Source organism: Coregonus lavaretus (assembly GCF_964263955.1).
Source record: "Coregonus lavaretus genome assembly, chromosome: 11".
Lineage (NCBI taxonomy): Eukaryota > Metazoa > Chordata > Actinopteri > Salmoniformes > Salmonidae > Coregonus > Coregonus lavaretus.
In genome coordinates, this window is record NC_139998.1 from 25,580,925 (window position 1) to 25,602,299 (window position 21,375).

General features: G+C 44.2%; 1 protein-coding gene across 1 annotated transcript in view; it reads right to left on the minus strand.

Annotated features, from left to right (window-relative positions):
- The window catches only part of LOC311137216 (nuclear factor of activated T-cells 5-like), a 42,618-nt gene that overhangs the window by 8,949 nt on the left and 12,294 nt on the right, over positions 1-21,375 (minus strand). The window contains exons 2-3 of the mRNA XM_084171585.1: positions 4,237-4,368; positions 60-684 (exon numbers count right to left, since the gene is read on the minus strand). Coding sequence (XP_084027711.1) covers positions 60-684; positions 4,237-4,368 — 757 coding nt within the window. The remainder of the gene's footprint in view (positions 1-59; positions 685-4,236; positions 4,369-21,375) is intronic.

Here is a 21,375-nt window from a genome sequence, read left to right on the forward strand (position 1 = left end):
AATCCTCATGTTCTTAGCAAAGATACATTAAAAGAAGACTAGCATTCTATTCAACCTACCTGGGCTTGGGGCTGGCCTTGTCTGGGCCCAGCTGAGACAGGACAAAGTGTGGGGCCTTGGCGCTGTCTGCATCAAACACATCCATGCTGTCCTCTGGGGGTGCAGGCCTGGGCCCGGGCCGCTGGCGGGGGGTGCGTTTACGGGACTTGCGGGGGACCTCTGTGTTGTCGTTGTAGGAGCTGGAGCTGATCAGGCTGAAGTTGGAGGCCGAGTCGTCAGCCCAGATGCTGCTGCTATGTTCTGAGTCTGGGCCTGCTGGCCCGGCCGGGGCTGGATCCTCCTGGCAGGACATACTGCTGTCATCAAACAGGTCCTCTGGAGGGGGGGAGATGCTCAACACTGGCCTCCGCTTAGAGGGGGTGTTCTGGGGCTGCTGCTGCTGGGCTCCCACCCCCACTGCCCCTGGTGCTCCTGGGTCTCCTCCTCCTGTTCCAGAGCTGGTCTCACTGCCGTCTCCACCTTCAGGGGCAGACAGAGCTCCCTCCATGCCTTGCATCTCTGATCCTTCTGGGGCTCCGGACACCTCTCTGGGGGCACCGCTGGGATGGTGTTGGAGGAGGAGAGGAGGCTTGGGCTGGTCCATGGCCAAAGAGGAGGATGGAGAAGGGCTAGATGAGGTGGCATCTGGATAGAATGTGGAACGATCACAATGTTAGTATGGATGTCAATACAGAGCAGGCTAGCAGTCCCATTCACGCAGCTGAATTTGTGCATGATTTGTCCAGAGTTTTCCCTCTTCCCAACTCTAAATTCCTTTGTCATGGTTTGTTGTGTGGCTAAATGCCCTCACTGTGCATACCAGAGCTCTCTGGTGTCGGGCAAATTTTCTGAAGTTAAAGTTGAGAATGGTACAAATAGGCCCCATGTTCCCCCCAATTGAATGTTTGATTCCTACAAAAACTTGCTCAATAAAAATCAACATGACAAAACTGACATGCTGTGTTTAGAAAAAACAAAAGCAAGCTTTTAAAATTGTTACATACATTGCCCCCAAAAATTAAATAAAACATCTGGTCAGTCAGACTTTCCTCTTAACAGCCAAATTTGCAAACTAATGATGCGGTGCCAAATTAAATGTAAATGGGGGCTAGAGCAGTTTGTGCATACAGTATTCGGCCTATACAGCGGTCTGAGCATGCCAATTGGAGGATTGGGTTGGGACTGAGCGTAGCCATGGCAACAGAATAAACAAGGCTCTGACCTATGGAGCAGTGACCTGCAGGCCATTTTATATGCAGACGCCCCCTTCCTCAGAGGGAGGGAATTTCCTGCAATACAAACGAGACAGCCAATGAACAACAAGAGCTGATCAGTCATGACTCAGTCTATAATTTTAAAGGTAGGTTTATTTGAACAGTGAGAGACAGAATAACAACAAAAAAATCCAGAAAAACGCATGTCAGAAATGTTATAAATTGATTTGCATTTTAATGAGGGAAATAAGTATTTGACCCCCTCTCAATCAGAAAGATTTCTGGCTCCCAGGAGTCTTTTATACAGGTAACGAGCTGAGATTAGGAGCACACTCTTAAAGGGAGTGCTCCTAATCTCAGTTTGTTACCTGTATAAAAGACACCTGTCCACAGAAATAAACAATCAATCAGATTCCAAACTCTCCACCATGGCCAATATCAAAGAGCTCTCCAAGTATGTCAGGGACAAGATTGTAGACCTACACAAGGCTGGAATGGGCTACAAGACCATCGCCAAGCAGCTTGGTGAGAAGGTGACAACAGTTGGTGCGATTATTCGCAAATGGAAGAAACACAAAAGAACTGTCAATCTCCCTCGGCCTGGGGCTCCATGCAAGATCTCACCTTGTGGAGTTGCAATGATCATGAGAACAGTGAGGAATCAGCCCAGAACTACACGGGAGGATCTTGTCAATGATCTCAAGGCAGCTGGGACCATAGTCACCAAGAAAACAATTGGTAACACACTACGCCATGAAGGACTGAAATCCTGCAGCGCCCACAAGGTCCCCTTGCTCAAGAAAGCACATATACAGGGCCGTCTGAAGTTTGCCAATGAACATCTGAACGATTCAGAGGAGAACTGGGTGAAAGTTTTGTGGTCAGATGAGACCAAAATCGAGCTCTTTGGCATCAACTCAACTCGCCGTGTTTGGAGGAGGAGGAATGCTGCCTATGACCCCAAGAACACCACCCCCACCGTCAAACATGGAGGTGGAAACATTATGCTTTGGGGGTGTTTTTCTGCTAAGGGGACAGGACGACTTCACCGCATCAAAGGGACGATGGATGGGGCCATGTACCGTCAAATCTTGGGTGAGAACCTCCTTCCCTCAGCCAGGGCATTGAAAATGGGTTGTGGATGGGTATTCCAGCATGACAATGAACCAAAACACACAGCCAAGGCAACAAAGGAGTGGCTCAAGAAGAAGAACATTAAGGTCCTGGAGTGGCCTAGCCAGTCTCCAGACCTTAATCCCATAGAAAATCTGTGGAGGGAGAAGAAGGTTTGAGTTGCCAAACGTCAGCCTCAAAACCGTAATGCCTTGGAGAAGATCTGCAAAGAGGAGTGGGACAAAATCCCTCCTGAGATGTGTGCAAACCTGGTGGCCAACTACAAGAAACGTCTGACCTCTGTGATTGCCAACAAGGGTTTTGCCACCAAGTACTAATTTTTTGCAGAGGGGTCAAATACTTATTTCCCTCTTTAAAATGCAAATCAATTTATAACATTTTTTACATGCGTTTTTCTGGATTATTTTGTTGTTATTCTGTCTCTCACTGTTCAAATAAACCTACCATTAAAATTATAGACTAATCATGTCTTTGTCAGTGGGCAAACGTACAAAATCAGCAGGGGATCAAATACTTTTTTCCCTCACTGTAAATACTGTTTGAGGATAGCTGATCCTTTGTTTATTTAAGTGTCTTTGGATAACATGATGATGCATGTAGTGCTTGCTTGGGCTAGCATGAAGCCAGCTCTCCAACTCTGAAAATGAACTTGTGGTAGAAGCTGTCCCTAACCACAGATCTAGAATCAGATTACCCTAGCCTGGTTCATGTATGGCATGACTACAAGAGTCAGAAGAATTGGCTAAAACACATATAGATCTGGGACCAGTCTACCCTACACCCCAATCCTAGCAGTAACCATTAAAGGGGTTGAGAATTATCTGAGCCTCTACCAGTGGTTATAGGGTCAACTTCTACCTAATCCTGGGTTACTGTGCATAATGACAGCAGCCTTATGACTACTGAGTTCAGTCAGCTTCCTGTGCTAAAAGGTATGAATACTCTGCCGTAAAAAAAACACACTGAGTCATGTAGAACAGTGAGACAGAGACATACAAATGGTATCCAGGAGTTCAACTGACTCTGGGGAAGTAGATAAAGAGCCTCATTGCCAAAATCCCCAAGTATCCCTTTAATAGCCCAACCATGCTGAAGTGACACAACATATTGTTTTTCTGATCTAATATAAATGCCATCTCTTGAGATATCATGAGATGTTTTCTTTATGCTGGTCTACATGACTCTGTGTGTGTGTTTGTGTGTGTGTATGTAATTTTATCTTCACAGAAAGTCTATCGCAGACAGATTCAGACAGGCGTGCTAATTCAGAAGTGCTAAAAGGACACAATAACTGCTTTGCTAATTATAGCCTAGCTCTTTTAACCTGTTCTCATCATCTAAGAACAAAAACGGACATAAGGTTGTCTCTAGTGGTGGGGCTAATTTACATTGCTCCATCTAAGAGAGATGAAAACGTAGGACAATCGAAAGAAAACAAAACAATTTTTTATCCATTTTTGATTAGACCCGAGAGAGACAGATTGCAAGCAATACCAGCCTAATATGACTTTAGCTATAGGCTAATGCAAATAAAATAATATATAGACCAAGGCCATGTTCGTTCATTCAAACAAAACAATATTTATTCCCACTCTCTCACACCTGTCCTGTCTACAGTAACCATGGCCCACATTTACCCTACAGAGGTGAAAACTAAATTTCCCAGAATACACCAACACTAGCACCAACTGCCCCACAGGCACACACTGAAGTAAACTAGGGTGAAGTTTTCGACTAGACATTGAACTAAGGTCAGTCTTATGTTCTGCATCCTAATGATCTAGGTGAGGATGCGGACAGAGTAATCTGATCCTAGGTCAGGCTGGTGGGGTCAGAGTGAAGGGCTTACCTGAGGCCATGGCTGCAGAAGGGGGCGGTCCGGCCTCTCCCCCACTCTTCTGGCTCATGGTGGGTGCGTCTGTCTGGGAGGAGGAGGATGGCTGCAGCTGGAGCTCCTTAGGGAGGAGGTTATACACAGACTCTGGTGAGGAGGAGAGAAATCAAGGGGTTTGTTAGTGCACCAAACACCACCACCAACCAACTACAGTTACTGATTTAAGAGTGAGAGGTAATCTGGTTGCTAAGAAACACAACCCATAGACACCCTGACATAGATATATCTGCCGTGAATGTGCAGCATATCCATCCATCATATGCAGCCTAGCAAGCAGTCATCTAATCTGCCTGTGATGCAGTCAACCCCAGCAGCATAGTGAGACTGACTGACACATAATCTCTGGCTCTGGGATGTCAGCCCAGGGGGAGGGGGGGGGGGGGGCTACAGCCAGTATACGGTACAGTACAGCACTCATGTTCTGCTTCATGTGTGTCTATTGTGTTCTGTTCCACTGAGTTAGAGTGAGAGAGTGGGCGAGTGGGGCTTTGTGAATGGTGATGGTGCTGGAGGGATGACGAACTAGCATGACCTCAGCCTTGTGTGAGTCACACTAATGACTGTCAGGTCAGGGCCCAGTGCAGGAGCTGCTCCACTGGCACAGTCTCTCCTCCCTCTCACTTCCACTATCACAGTCACCTCTCTCGTTTTCCATAGTAGCTGGGGTCTGCTCATTTTCTATGGAAATTAGACATTTGCAAAAGCCCCACTGTTTGCATAAGGCCAAGATATCAACAGAAACAAAATGTGATTTGTGAAGATTCTTAAAGAGAGATAGGCCTATTAATACATTACCCTACGTATTTATTTGGACAGTGAAGCTAAAATGTTTAAATTTGGCTCTACTCAAGCATTTTGGATTTGAGGTCAAATGAGGCGACAGTACAGAATGTCATACACATTTTGTTTTACCATTTAGAAATGACATCTAGTCCTCCCATTTGCAAGTGTCATAAGTATTTGGACAAATTCACTTAGTGTATTAATTGTATTTATTTATTTTTTACCTTTGTTTAACCAGGTAAGCCAGTTGAGAACAAGTTCTCATTTACAACTGCGACCTGGCCAAGATAAAGCAAATCAGTGCGATAAAAACAACAACACAGAGTTACATATGGGGTAAAACAAAACATAAAGTCAAAAATACAACAGAAAATATACAGTGGGGAAAAAAAGTATTTAGTCAGCCACCAATTGTGCAAGTTCTCCCACTTAAAAAGATGAGGCCTGTAATTTTCATCATAGGTACACGTCAACTATGACAGACAAAATGAGGAGAAAAAAAATCCAGAAAATCACATTGTAGGATTTTTAATGAATTTATTTGCAAATTATGGTGGAAAATAAGTATTTGGTCAATAACAAAAGTTTCTCAATACTTTGTTATATACCCTTTGTTGGCAATGACACAGGTCAAACGTTTTCTGTAAGTCTTCACATGGTTTTCACACACTGTTGCTGGTATTTTGGCCCATTCCTCCATGTAGATCTCCTCTAGAGCAGTGATGTTTTGGGGCTGTCGCTGGGCAACACGGACTTTCAACTCCCTCCAAAGATTTTCTATGGGGTTGAGATCTGGAGACTGGCTAGGCCACTCCAGGACCTTGAAATGCTTCTTACGAAGCCACTCCTTCGTTGCCCGGGCGGTGTGTTTGGGATCATTGTCATGCTGAAAGACCCAGCCACGTTTCATCTTCAATGCCCTTGCTGATGGAAGGAGGTTTTCACTTAAAATCTCATGATACATGGCCCCATTCATTCTTTCCTTTACACGGATCAGTCGTCCTGGTCCCTTTGCAGAAAAACAGCCCCAAAGCATGATGTTTCCACCCCCATGCTTCACAGTAGGTATGGTGTTCTTTGGATGCAACTCAGCATTCTTTGTCCTCCAAACACGACGAGTTGAGTTTTTACCAAAAAGTTCTATTTTGGTTTCATCTGACCATATGACATTCTCCCAATCCTCTTCTGGATCATCCAAATGCACTCTAGCAAACTTCAGACGGGCCTGGACATGTACTGGATTAAGCAGGGGGACACGTCTGGCACTGCAGGATTTGAGTCCCTGGCGGCGTAGTGTGTTACTGATGGTAGGCTTTGTTACTTTGGTCCCAGCTCTCTGCAGGTCATTCAGTAGGTCCCCCCGTATGGTTCTGGGATTTTTGCTCACCGTTCTTGTGATCATTTCAAATCAAATCAAATCAAATTTTATTGGTCACATGCGCCGAATACAACAGGTGCAGACATTACAGTGAAATGCTTACTTACAGCCCTTAACCAACAGTGCATTTATTTTAAACAAAAAAAGTAAGAGTAAAACAACAACCAAAAAAGTGTTGAGAAAAAAAAGAGCAGAAGTAAAATAAAGTGACAGTAGGGAGGCTATATATACAGTAAAATAAAGTGACAGTAGGGAGGCTATATATACAGGGGGGTACCGTTGCAGAGTCAATGTGCGGGGGCACCGGCTAGTTGAGGTAGTTGAGGTAATATGTACATGTGGGTAGAGTTAAAGTGACTATGCATAAATACTTAACAGAGTAGCAGCAGCGTAAAAAGGATGGGGTGGGGGGGCAGTGCAAATAGTCCGGGTAGCCATGATTAGCTGTTCAGGAGTCTTATGGCTTGGGGGTAGAAGCTGTTGAGAAGTCTTTTGGACCTAGACTTGGCACTCCGGTACCGCTTGCCGTGCGGTAGCAGAGAGAACGGTCTATGACTTGAGTCTTTGACAATTTTTTGGGCCTTCCTCTGACACCACCTAGTATATAGGTCCTGGATGGCAGGAAGCTTGGCCCCAGTGATATACTGGGCTGTACGCACTACCCTCTGTAGCGCCTTACGGTCGGATGCCGAGCAGTTGCCGTACCAGGCGGTGATGCAACCAGTCAGGATGCTCTCGATGGTGCAGCTGTATAACCTTTTGAGGATCTGGGGACCCATGCCAAATCTTTTCAGTCTCCTGAGGGGGAAAAGGCGTTCTCGTGCCCTCTTCACAACTTTCTTGGTGTGTTTGGACCATGATAGTTTGTTGGTGATGTGGACACCAAGGAACTTGAAACTCTCAACCTGCTCCAATACAGCCTTGTCGATGTGAATGGGGGCATGTTAGACCCTCCTTTTCCTGTAGTCCACAATCATCTCTTTTGTCTTGCTCACGTTGAGGGAGAGGTTGTTGTCCTGGCACCACACTGCCAGGTCTCTGACCTCCTCCCTATAGGCTGTCTCACAGTTGTCGGTGATCAGGTCTACCACTGTTGTGTCGTCAGCAAACTTAATGATGGTGTTGGAATCGTGCTTGGCCACGCAGTCTAGGGTGAACAGGGAGTACAGGAGGGGACTAAGCACGCACCCCTGAGGGGCCCCTGTGTTGAGGATCAGCGTGGCAGACGTGTTGTTGCCTACCCTTACCACCTGGGGGCGGCCCGTCAGGAAGTCCAGGATCCAGTTGCAGAGGGAGGTGTTTAGTCCCAGGGTCCTTAGCTTAGTGATGAGCTTTCTGGGCACTATGGTGTTGAACGCTGAGCTGTAGTCAATGAACAGCATTCTCACATAGGTGTTCCTTTTGTCCAGGTGGGAAAGGGCAGTGTGGAGTGCGATTGAGATTGTGTCATCTGTGGATCTGTTGGGGCGGTATGCGAATTGGAGTGGGTCTAGGGTTTCCGGGATGATGGTGCTGATGTGAGCCATGACCAGCCTTTCAAAGCACTTCATGGCTACAGACGTAAGTGCTACGGGGCGGTATTCATTTAGGCAGATTACCTTCACTTTCTTGGGCACAGGTACTATGGTGGTCTGCTTGAAACATGTACAATGGCTTGCGAAAGTATTCACCCCCTTGGCATTTTTCCTATTTTGTTGCCTTACAACCTGGAATTAAAATTGATTTTTGTTGGGGTTTATATCATTTGAGTTACACAACATGCCTACTACTTTGAAGATGCAAAATATTTTTTCTTGTGAAACAAATAAGAAATAAGACAAAAAAACTTGAGCGTGCATAACTATTCACCCCCCCCAAAGTCAATACTTTGTAGAGCCACCTTTTGCAGCAATTACAACTGCAAGTCTCTTGGGGTATGTCTCTATAAGCTTAGCACCTCTAGCCACTGGGATTTTTGGCCATTCTTCAATGCAAAACTGCTCCAGCTCCTTCAAGTTGGATGGGTTCCGCTGGTGTACAGCAATCTTTAAGTCATACCACAGATTCTCAATTGGATTGAGGTCTGGGCTTTGACTAGGCCATTCCAAGACATTTAAATGTTTCCCCTTAAACCCCTCGAGTGTTGCTTTAGCTGTATGCTTAGGGTCGTTGTCCTGCTGGAAGGTGAACCTCCGTCCCAGTCTCAAATCTCTGGAAGACTGAAACAGGTTTCCCCTCAAGAATTTCCCTGTATTTAGTGCCATCCATCATTCCTTCAATTCTGACCAGTTTCCCAGTCCCTGCCGATGAAAAACATCCCCACAGCATGATGCTGCCACCACCATGCTTCACTGTGGGGATGGTGTTCTCGGGGTGATGAGAGGTGTTAGGTTTGCGCCAGACATAGCGTTTTCCTTGATGGCCAAAAAGCTAAATTTTAGTCTCATCTGACCAGAGTACCTTCTTCCACATGTTTGGGGAGTCTCCCACATGCCTTTCGGCGAACACCAAACGTGTTTGCTTATTTTTTTCTTTAAGCAATGGCTTTTTTCTGGCCACTCTTCCGTAAAGCCCAGCTCTGTGGAGTGTACGGCTTAAAGTGGTCCTATGGACAGATACTCCAATCTATGTTGTGGCGCTTTGCAGCTCCTTCAGGGTTATCTTTGGTCTCTTTGTTGCCTCTCTGATTAATGCCCTCCTTGCCTGGTCCGTGAATTTTGGTGGGCGGCCTTCTCTTGGCAGGTTTGTTGTGGTGCCATATTCTTTCCATTTTTTAATAATGGATTTAATGGTGCTCTGTGGGATGTTCAAAGTTTTGGATATTTTTTTTATAACCCAACCCTGATCTGTACTTCTCCACAACTTTGTCCCTGACCTGTTTGGAGAGCTCCTTGGTCTTCATGGTGCTGCTTGCTTGGTGGAGCCCCTTGCTTAGTGGTGTTGCAGACTCTGGGGCCTTTCAGAACAGGTGTATATATACAGAGATCATCTGACACTTAGATTGCACACAGGTGGACTTTATTTAACTAATTATGTGACTTCTGAAGGTAATTGATTGCACCAGATCTTATTTAGGGGCTTCATAGCAAAGGGGGTGAATACATATTAGGGTATTCACTTTTCAGTTATTTTTTTTTAAACAAGTAATTTTTTTCATTTCACTTCACCAGTTTGGACTATTTTGTGTATGTCCATTATATGAAATCAAAATCAAAATCCATTTAAATTACAGGTTCTAATGCAACAAAATAGGAAAAAACGCCAAGGGGGATGAATACTTTTGCAAGGCACTGTAGGTATTACAGACTCGGTCAGAGTGAGGTTGAAAATGTCAGTGAAGACACTTGCCAGTTGGTCAACGCATGCTCTGAGTACACGTCCTGGTAATCCGTCTGGCCCCCGCAGCCTTGTGAATGTTGACCTGTTTAAAGGTCTTGCTCATATTGGCTACGGAGAGCGTGATCACACCGTCGTCCGGAACAGCTGGTGCTCTCATGCATGCTTCAGTGTTGCTTGCCTCGAAGCGAGCATAAAAAGGTATTCAGCCTGACTGGTAGGCTCGCGTCACTGGGCAGCTCGCGGCTGGGTTTCCCTTTGTAGTCCGTAATAGTTTGCAAGTCCTGCCACATCCGACGAGCATCAGAGCCGGTGTAGTAGGATTCAATCTTAGTCCTGTATTGACGCTTTGCCTGTTTGATGGTTCGTCTGAGGGCATAGCGGGATTTCTTATAAGCGTCTGGATTAGTGTCCCACTCCTTGAAACCGGCAGCTCTAGCCTTTAGCTCGGTGTGGATGTTGCCTGTAATACATGGCTTCTGGTTGGGATATGTACGTACGGTCACTGTGGGGACAACGTCGTCGATGCACTTATTGATAAAGCCGGTGACTGAGGTGGTATACTCCTCAATGCCATTGGAGGAATCCCGGAACATATTCCAGTCTGTGCTAGAAAAACAGTCCTGTAGCGTAGCATTCACATCATCTGACCACTTCCGTGTTGACCGAGTCACTGGTACTTCCTGCTTTAGTTTTTGCTTGTAAGCAGGAATCAGGAGGATATAATTATGGTCAGATTTTCCAAATGGAGGGCGAGGGAGCGCTTTGTACGCGTCTCTGTGTGTGGAGTAAAGGTGGTGTAGAGTTTTTTTTCTCTGGTTGCACGTGACATTCTGGTAGAAATTATCCAGAAGCTCTTTTCGGTCATAAGAGAATACATCCCCTATTACATTTTAGTCATTTAGCAGATGCTCTTATCCAGAGCGACTTACAGTTAGTGAGTGCATACATTTTCATACTGGCCCCCCGTGGGAAACGGGAAACGTTTGGTCCTCTGTAGCTCAGCTGGTAGAGCACGGCGCTTGTAACGCCAAGATTGTGGGTTCGATCCCCGGGACCACCCATACACAAAAATGTATGCACGCATGACTGTAAGTCGCTTTGGATAAAAGCGTCTGCTAAATGGCATATTATTTATTATTATTATATTATTAAACGAACCCACTACCCTGGCGTTGCAAGCGCCATGCTCTACCAACTGAGCTACAGACCGATTACCTCATCGCATACTTACTGTATGTTATGTAGGCTGGCTACACACTCCTCACATTACATTAGCTTTGAAGCTGTGCCAAGCCAACGGTTAGACTTTATTGTTCGCAGCTGGCCCTTTGCTTTGATGACACAGAAATATGTCGGCCCACAAGCAGACGGCAAGAATCCACCACAGTCTATAGCAATGCCCCGGTTTCTAACATGCATCTTGAACTCACAGGTAATTTTGAATGCTAGACTTTACAGCTACAGAGTATGCAATATTTATAGACACACGTCTGGTTCTATGAGATTAACGCAGAGTAAAGACAAAGATCCTATACACTCTGCGGTCTGCACTGAAACGGCAAAGACAAAGCCAGACATTGAAATATACTGCTCAAAAAAATTAAGGGAACACTTAAACAACACAATGTAACTCCAAGTCAATCACACTTCTGTGAAATCAAACTGTCCACTTAGGAAGCAACACTGATTGACAATAAATTTCACATGCTGTTGTGCAAATGGTATAGACAACAGGTGGAAATTATAGGCAATTAGCAAGACACCCCCAATAAAGGACTGGTTTTGCAGGTGGTGACCACAGACCACTTCTCAGTTCCTATGCTTCCTGGCTGATGTTTTGGTCACTTTTGAATGCTGGCAGTGCTTTCACTCTAGTGGTAGCATGAGACGGAGTCTACAACCCACACAAGTGGCTCAGGTAGTGCAGCTCATCCAGGATGGCACATCAATGCGAGCTGTGGCAAGAAGGTTTGCTGTGTCTGTCAGCGTAGTGTCCAGAGCATGGAGGCGCTACCAGGAGACAGGCCAGTACATCAGAAGACGTGGAGGAGGCCGTAGGAGGGCAACAACCCAGCAGCAGGACTGCTACCTCCGCCTTTGTGCAAGGAGGAGCAGGCGGAGCACTGCCAGAGCCCTGCAAAATGACCTCCAGCAGGCCACAAATGTGCATGTGTCTGCTCAAACGTTCAGAAACAGACTCCATGAGGGTGGTATGAGGGCCCGACGTCCACAGGTGGGGGTTGTGCTTACAGCCCAACACCGTGCAGGACGTTTGGCATTTGCCAGAGAACACCAAGATTGGCAAATTCGCCACTGGCGCCCTGTGCTCTTCACAGATGAAAGCAGGTTCACACTGAGCACGTGACAGACGTGACAGAGTCTGGAGACGCCGTGGAGAACGTTCTGCTGCCTGCAACATCCTCCAGCATGACCGGTTTGGCGGTGGGTCAGTCATGGTGTGGGGTGGCATTTCTTTGGGGGGCTGCACAGCCCTCCATGTGCTCGCCAGAGGTAGCCTGACTGCCATTAGGTACCGAGATGAGATCCTCAGACCCCTTGTGAGACCATATGCTGGTGCGGTTGGCCCTGGGTTCCACCTAATGCAAGACAATGCTAGACCTCATGTGGCTGGAGTGTGTCAGCAGTTCCTGCAAGAGGAAGGCATTGATGCTATGGACTGGCCCGCCCGTTCCCCAGACCTGAATCCAATTGAGCACATCTGGGACATCATGTCTCGCTCCATCCACCAACGCCACGTTGCACCACAGACTGTCCAGGAGTTGGCGGATGCTTTAGTGCAGGTCTGGGAGGAGATCCCTCAGGAGACCATCCGCCACCTCATCAGGAGCATGCCCAGGCGTTGTAGGGAGGTCATGCAGGCACGTGGAGGCCACACACACTACTGAGCTCAACAGCGCCGGAGAAGATGGCTGCCGTTTTACAGCCCTCTAACCAATTGTACTATTATGTGTGTTTTTCCGCGTTATTTGTAATTTATTTTGTACATAATGTTTCTGCCATCGTCTCTTATAACCAAAAAGAGCTTCTGGATATCAGGACAGCGATTACTCACCTCGCATTGGACGAAGATTTTTTCTTCAACGAGGCGGCCGCGAAGGATATCATACAGACACCCGACAAGGCCCAAATCCCCGTCATTCGCGTGAGGAAGAGACGGAGATATCGCGGACGCAGATCCGGGTGCCTTGTAAGGATCCGACGGCGAGCGAGTAAACTGCCTCTTCCATCAATCCTATTAGCCAACGTTCAAGCTTTTGAGAATAAAATGGACGATTTAAGATTACGGTTATCCTACCAATGGGACATTAAAAACTGTAATATCTTATGTTTCACGGAGTCGTGGCTGAACGACAACAATGATAACATTCAGCTAGCAGGCTATACGCTACATCGGCAGGACAGAACGGCTGACTCTGGTAAGACAAGGGGTGGCGGTCTGTGTATATTTGTAAACAACAGCTGGTGCACAAAATCAAATACTAAGGAAGTCTCGAGGTTTTGCTCGCCTGAGGTAGAGTATCTTATGATAAGCTGTAGACCACACTATTTACCAAGAGAGTTTTCATCTATATTTTTCATAGCTGTCTATTTACCACCACAAACCAATGCTGGCATTAAGATTGCACTGAATGAGTTGTACAAGGCCATTAATCAACAGGAAAACGCTCATCCAGATGCAGCGCTCCTAGTGGCCGGGGACTTTAATGCAGGGAAACTTAAATCCGTTCTACCTAATTTCTACCAGCATGTTAAATGTGCAACCAGAGGGAAAAAAACTCTAGACCACCTTTACTCCACACACAGAGACGCATACAAAGCTCTCCCTCGCCCTCCATTTGGCAAATCTGACCATAACTCTATCCTCCTGATTCCTGCTTATAAGCAAAAACTGAAGCAGGAAGCACCAGTGATTCGGTTAATAAGAAAAGTGGTCAGATGACGCAGATGCTAAGCTACAGGACTGTTTTGCTAGCACAGACTGGAACATGTTCCGGGATTCTTCAGACAGCATTGAGGAGTACACCACATCAGTCACTGGCTTCATCAATAAGTGCATCGATGATGTCGTCCCCACAGTGACCGTACGTACATACCCCAACCAGAAGCCATGGATTACAGGAAACATCCGCACTGAGCTAAAGGGTAGAGCTGCCGCTTTCAAGGAACGGGACTCTAACCCGGATGCTTATAAGAAATCCCGCTATGACCTCCGACGAACCATCAAACAGGCAAAGAGTCAATACAGGTCTAAGATTGAATCATACTACACTGGCTCTGACGCTCGTCGGATGTGGCAGGGCTTGAAAACTATTACAGACTACAAAGGGAAGCACAGCCGCGAGCTGCCCAGTGACACAAGCCTACCAGACGAGCTAAACCACTTCTATGCTCGCTTCGAGGCAAGCAACACTGAAGCATGCATGAGAGCACCAGCTGTTCCGGATGACTATGTGATCACGCTCTCCGTAGCCGATGTGAGTAAGACTTTTAAGCAGGTCAACATTCACAAGGCCGCAGGGCCAGACGGATTACCAGGACGTGTACTCCGAGCATGTGCTGACCAACTGGCAAGTGTCTTCACTGACATTTTCAACATGTCCCTGACTGAGTCTGTAATACCAACATGTTTCAAGCAGACCACCATAGTCCCCGTGCCCAAGAACTCTAAGATAACCTGCCTAAATGACTACCGACCCGTAGCACTGACGTCTGTAGCCATGAAGTGCTTTGAAAGACTGGTCATGGCTCACATCAACAGCATAATCCCAGAAACCCTAGACCCACTCCAATTTGCATACCGCCCCAACAGATCCACAGATGATGCAATCTCTATCGCACTCCACACTGCCCTTTCCCACCTGGACAAGAGGAACACCTACGTGAGAATGCTATTCATTGACTACAGCTCAGCATTCAACACCATAGTGCCCTCTAAGCTCATCACTAAGCTAAGGATCCTGGGACTAAACACCTCCCTCTGCAACTGGATCCTGGACTTCCTGACGGGCCGCCCCCAGGTGGTAAGGGTAGGTAACAACACATCTGCCACACTGATCCTCAACACGGGGGCCCCTCAGGGGTGCGTGCTCAGTCCCCTCCTGTACTCTCTGTTCACCCATGACTGCATGGCCAGGCACGACTCAAACACCATCATTAAGTTTGCCGACGACACAACAGTGGTAGGCCTGATCACCGACAACGATGAAACAGCCTATAGGGAGGAGGTCAGAGATCTGGCCGTGTGGTGCCAGGACAACAACCTCTTCCTCAACGTGACCAAGACAAAGGAGATGATTGTGGACTACAGGAAAAAAAAGAGGACTGAGCACGCCCCCATTCTCATCGACGGGGCTGTAGTGGAACAGGTTGAGAGCTTCAAGTTCCTTGGTGTCCACATCACCAACGAACTATCATGGTCCAAACACACCAAGACAGTCGTGAAGAGGGCACGACAAAGCCTATTCCCCCTCAGGAGACTAAAAAGATTTGACATGGGTCCTCAGATCCTCAAAAAATTCTACAGCTGCACCATCGAGAGCATCCTGACTGGTTGCATCACCGCCTGGTATGGCAACTGCTTGGCCTCTGACCGCAAGGCACTACAGAGGGTAGTGCGTACGGCCCAGTACATCACTGGGGCAAAGCTTCCTGCCATCCAGGACCTCTATACCAGGCGGTGTCAGAGGAAGGCCCTCAAAATTGTCAAAGACTCCAGCCACCCTAGTCATAGACTGTTCTCTCTGCTACCGCACGGCAAGCGGTACCGGAGTGCCAAGTCTAGGTCCAAAAGACTTCTCAACAGCTTCTACCCCCAAGCCATAAGACTCCTGAACAGCTAATCATGGCTACCCGGACTATTTGCACTGCCCCCCCACCCCATCCTTTTTACGCTGCTGCTACTCTGTTAAGTATTTATGCATAGTCACTTTAACTCTACCCACATGTACATATTACCTCAACTACCTCAACTAGCCGGTGCCCCCGTACATTGACTCTGCAACGGTACCCCCCTGTATATATAGCCTCCCTACTGTCACTTTATTTTACTTCTGCTCTTTTTTTCTCAACACTTTTTTTGTTGTTGTTTTATTCTTACTTTTTTTGTTTAAAATAAATGCACTGTTGGTTAAGGGCTGTAAGTAAGCATTTCACTGTAATGTCTGCACCTGTTGTATTCGGCGCATGTGACCAATAAAATTTGATTTTTGATTTGATTTGAGCCTCATTTTGACTTGTTTTAAGGACATTACATCAAAGTTGGATCAGCCTGTAGTGTGGTTTTCCACTTTAATTTTGAGGGTGACTCCAAATCCAGACCTCCATGGGTTGATAAATTTGATTTCCATTGATAATTTTTGTGTGATTTTGTTGTCAGCACATTCAACTATGTAAAGAAAAAAGTATTTAATAAGATTATTTCATTCATTCAGATCTAGGATGTGTTATTTTAGTGTTCCCTTTATTTTTTTGAGCAGTGTATAATAAGCTGTCTATTTATTTATTTATTTCACCTTTATCATGGATAGCATAGCCAAGATCTATCCATGATGATGATATAAGATGTAGCCACTCTACAAACAGTAAACCACTTGAGATGTGTTCATTAGAAGTGTTTATGAAGCAGCAACACTGCTATCGTCCTTAGCCAATTACTGTCATCTAAATAGGCTACACACCCCTCATCACGTTAGACAGCAGCACCATATGGCCAGCTCCTGTTAGCATGGCATGGCCACTAATACACTGGCTCATTAGTGTAACACACACAAGGTCCGGACAGATGTCTGAACCATTGTGTCAGGAGGCAGGTAGTCCATGCACAGAGCATCTGTGAACTGTGGAGAGAGAGAGACCAAGTTCAGAGAAAAAAAATAAACATTTTTAGTTGAGTTAGGCCTATGTCAGCCTACATGTGGAGAAAAAAAACAGCAGTAGTGCTTCGCTGCAAGCCCAGTTAGGCCTAGATGACTAGCCAACGATGAATAAGAGAGAGGTCCAAATCCACTAGCAAACCTCATGCACCAAGACAGCTGATATAATGTCTTGCCATAGTGTTGTATGAACAAAGTTAAATCTGTTAGATAGGTAATTCTTGGTGCCACAGAGTCTGAATGCTAAGGATTCCATTATGTCGAGGGAGCTTACTAGGGTTTTTCTTAGAATGATTGATATATGGAATATACTGACTTGGGTACAGGGTGATACCATCAGAGTGGGGGGTGCCCACTGAAGGTTACCAGATGTTGTTGAAGAAACGTGTAACATGAAGTATATAAACTGAGAGATTTCCTTTGTCCAGAGTTCGGATGACGAGGGAAAGCACGTGCCATTTGTTATACGAACCCGGTACCGTATCTATTAAATAATTTGCATCAACTCTCCATCTAAGTGTTAAATATCTTCTTGCATCATGAATTACTTGATACCAGAGAAACTCGTCATAGCAGATTGGCGTCACGAAAAGATGCAGTTTACAGCCGAAATAACAGGTAAGCAGACTTTCATTTTTTTGGATTATGTCAAATTCTGTTTATCTGTAGTAAAGCTGAGCTGTAACGAACGTTTAAAATTCAATATTTTTTTGAGGGGAATAGATGAGTGGTTTTCAAGTACGTAAACAGATGTAAGGAGAAATATCAAATTAGACAATGACATGGTGCTATGATTTTAAACAGGGTTTGTTCAGAGTAATGAGTAAAAAAACAGAGGAGAAGGAGAGTGGGTTTAACAAGATTGGGCGTAGGGTCTTTTAATGTGAACGACATAAAGATAGAGGTTTGAGTCCTTTAATGTGAAAAATCATTATAAAGTTGTTAAGAGGTTCAAGTCCTTAACGAGACGAGATTATAAAGATAGAGGTTGTGAGGTTTGAGTCCTGTGGTGTGTAAGAATCATCATAAAGTGTTAGATTTGTTAAGAAGTCCTCAACAACATTTGTTAAAGGTTGTAGGCATTTTGTTAGAGGTTTGAGTCCTTTGGTGTTTATAAACATCATAAAGAATGGGTTTGAGGCCTATGTTCAGTCCTCTTGGTGAAGGGATAATTACTCCTTTGTGAATTACTCAAAGCGGCCAGGAGAGAGAGCAGACACAATGAGCATGTTGAATCATAGCACCATTGACAAAATAGGAAAATGAAATTTTAATAAAGATCAAGTTGGGGATTTTATTCAAGTATTTGATTACTAATAGTGCATGAACTAATAAAAGCAAGGGATAGCCAACTTAGTAGACTGGAATCTGGCATGACAGTCACCATTAAGAATAAATCAGAGCTTCATTTACCTCGGAGAGCGAAGGGAAATTACGAAATTATTACAGACAAATCCGCATTTAAAACAAGTCTCTTTTAAAAGTATTGAAAATCAGACAATGTGCGAATGGATGTTAAGTAAATTAGGATTTTTCTATGGGGAACCATTTCTCAGTGATTTATCAGCATGGACAGATAATGAGTATCTTCAAGAAGGTATTTTTAAAAAGGATAAGTTACAGATAATAAATATATAATTGACAATATCGCCGTAAGCAACACTAAATGGGATTTAGATTATATGAAAGAGGCGTATAAAGCATGCGATTTAATGAGCGCACGATGACCTGGAATATAATTAATAAGGAGAAAAAGTCAGCTAACGAAGTTAAGTAATTGAATGGAACAACATGGGCTACCTTATGAACAAAGAGCAGAAAGTAATTTTAATCTGAAGGGTACATAATAAATTATAGAAATGGGTATGATAATTTGATATAAGTTTGGATAAGAAGTTTCGATATATAACAGAATTAGGTCATAGGAGTGGTATGGAGAGCGTGAGGTTATTTTCGAGAGAAGTGGAAAAGTCTGTATTTTCTGGGAGGATCCCATGAAAGGCAAGGCAGTGTCCTGGAAACTACAGTCTGTTTTTTGGTTCCGCTGGGAGTATTTTATTAATTTTTATTTTACCTTTATTTAACTAGGCAAGTCAGTTAAGAACAAATTCTTATTTACAATGACGGCCTACACCGGCCAAACCCGGACGACGCTGGGCCAATTGTGCGCCGCCCTATGGGACTCCCAATCACGGCCAGTTGTGATACAGCCTGGAATCGAACCAGGGGGTATGTAGTGACGCCTCAAGCACTGAGATGCAGTGCCTTAGACCGCTGCACTACTCGGGAGTATGTTTGAAGAAGTTGATTTGTGTCGATTGAGAATCGTTTAAAAACACAAAAGGATTGTTTGATGTGAGTACCTAGGAGTTCTAACGTTCTAGGTGGATTATGTGAATATATTAAAATATGATGAATTTTATGGGTGTTTAAGCAATTACTAGAGATTTGATGAAGTAATAATTGGAATATTATTAGTATCCAATACGTTAACCCCAAAACGTAGACGTACGTCAAGGGTGGGAAATGATAAATAAAAGTTTTCGGAGTTGGTGCCTTTGATGGATCATGTGATAGCGATAAGGTTTAAGGAATAAACTGCCCATAAGGACTGGAATTTATAGACGTAACTTATAACATAGTACAAAGCCAATTTGGGGTTTCCATTAAATAAATTATCATTGAGGAGCTATGGTGAGGAAGTGAAGTAATTTCAATATGGATCAGATGTTAAGACGACAAACTATTGTAATTGGGCTATTTGCGGGATTTCTTTGTCATTTCAATAGCATTGAGTCAATGGTATAGAGTAAAATCTGGGTTTCTGAGTGTAATTCAACTGTTGGAATGTGTTGGTTAGACAGATGCTGCAAACAGTGTTTGGTTTGGTGATGTAGAATGGACGATTTAGCAGCGTGCTTGGTTCAAATGGAAAGACTCACTTATGCCATCGGAATAGTGAGACGATTTCGAGGTAGACATTTTTTGAGTTGCCTAAATGGTTTGCTAGCTTAAACTACTGTGCATGGAGTCGTAATTTAAATAACTAAATTGAATATTAATACTATGGGATACAAATTGAATGTATGCTTGTCAACTACAGCACGTGTTTGGTTTGTTACCTGTAGCCTGTAACTACAGGACAGTTACATAGACCTGCTGACTTCTAATAATGGCGGATTGGTGGTTTCATAAGAGCTGTGGCTATGATCTTAATTGATAACATTAACTGAGGAATATAGAAACTTTTAGCTGAGATCACTACAGAAATGTTACTGACCCAATATCGTAACAGAGACACTAAACCAAAACATAAAGCTACAACAGCAATCTAGGATTGTGAAAGTTGTCAAGTTAGTTTTTTAACCCTACGATAGAGGTAAATGCAGAACGCTGTTTGAGAATGGGTTTTGTTTTTGTATACTAGTAAGAATGGAAGAGTTTCCATGTTTTTGTCTGCGGGTGTTAGCGACTGGAGCTCGCTGAACTCGAGCGAGTTGTAAGGGACATAATGGGTTAAGTTTGGTGTAGTGGGATCACTGGTTGCATTGATTAGATTACACGAAAGGGATTGTCCTACCAACCCATGGTGGCCTAGCATAACATAGTAATTAAAGTGGCCTCCCTGTGAATAGATGTTTTGTTTGTTTTGACTATAATTTAACAATAATTTGTCACCTGCTAAAGTAACATTGGATGGAAAGACAGAGGTAGAGAATAATAGAGATTGTAGAGGGTTTTCTGGGTTAAAAGGAAAGTAGCTTAACATGTCGAATTAGATTGTTTGAGTAGACTAGTATTAAAATAATGCCTTCAAGTAACGTGAATGCAAATATGTTATTAGGTAGTAGTGGTTTGTGAATAGAATTGACTAATGCCATGATTTAGTCCGCGGGTGAAAGACAGTCGTGCTCGCTGGTCTATATCGGGATGTAAAGGACGCAGGGGGTAATGTGAAGCAGAAATCTGAATAGTTGAATAAGAAACGTTCTTTGACTATTTTTAATTATTGTTATTCAATTCTATAGTTTGCGTAACACCAGTGAGTTATGTAGACAGTTAACTAATTCTAAAAACGATAATCTGTTTCTGGTACGTTGAACAATGGGAGGTAGTTTTGACTATTACGCTGATGGGGAAGTACACATTTTTGTAGGTTCTGGATTTATTAAACAATAGGTTTATATTTTAATACATCAATGCAACAGGTTGCGATGATTACATTACCAGAAAGGGGTTATAGGTTTATATTAGAAGGTGTCTATTCCAATTAATGAAACGTGGTATTATCTGATGTGTTTTGAGTAGGATTATTTCTTATAGGATTGGTGGAAGTACCCTACAGTATATATGTTAAGGAAGACATAGGATATCACATCTCAAACACCTTTTTATTAGACGCTTGGGATCAAATATCACTGATTCTTTATGCGTAGTAATTGATTATATTTGCGAATGACTAAAATATTAAATTTATAGGGGTGACAGAAACAATCTAAGGGGAAACAGATATTACCTGTGTCGTTGGACAGTGATCCAGTAACGATACCATGATAATTTGATATGGGATCAAATGTAGCCGATTTTGGGGTTGAATAATCATTGTGAGAATTACAGAGAATGAAGTCTAAAGGGTAATCAATTAAACATACTAATTGTAAACTCAGAGAACCTTGAGTGGTTTTCATCTTTTGAGAGATTTTATGTCATCTTCTTCTGGAG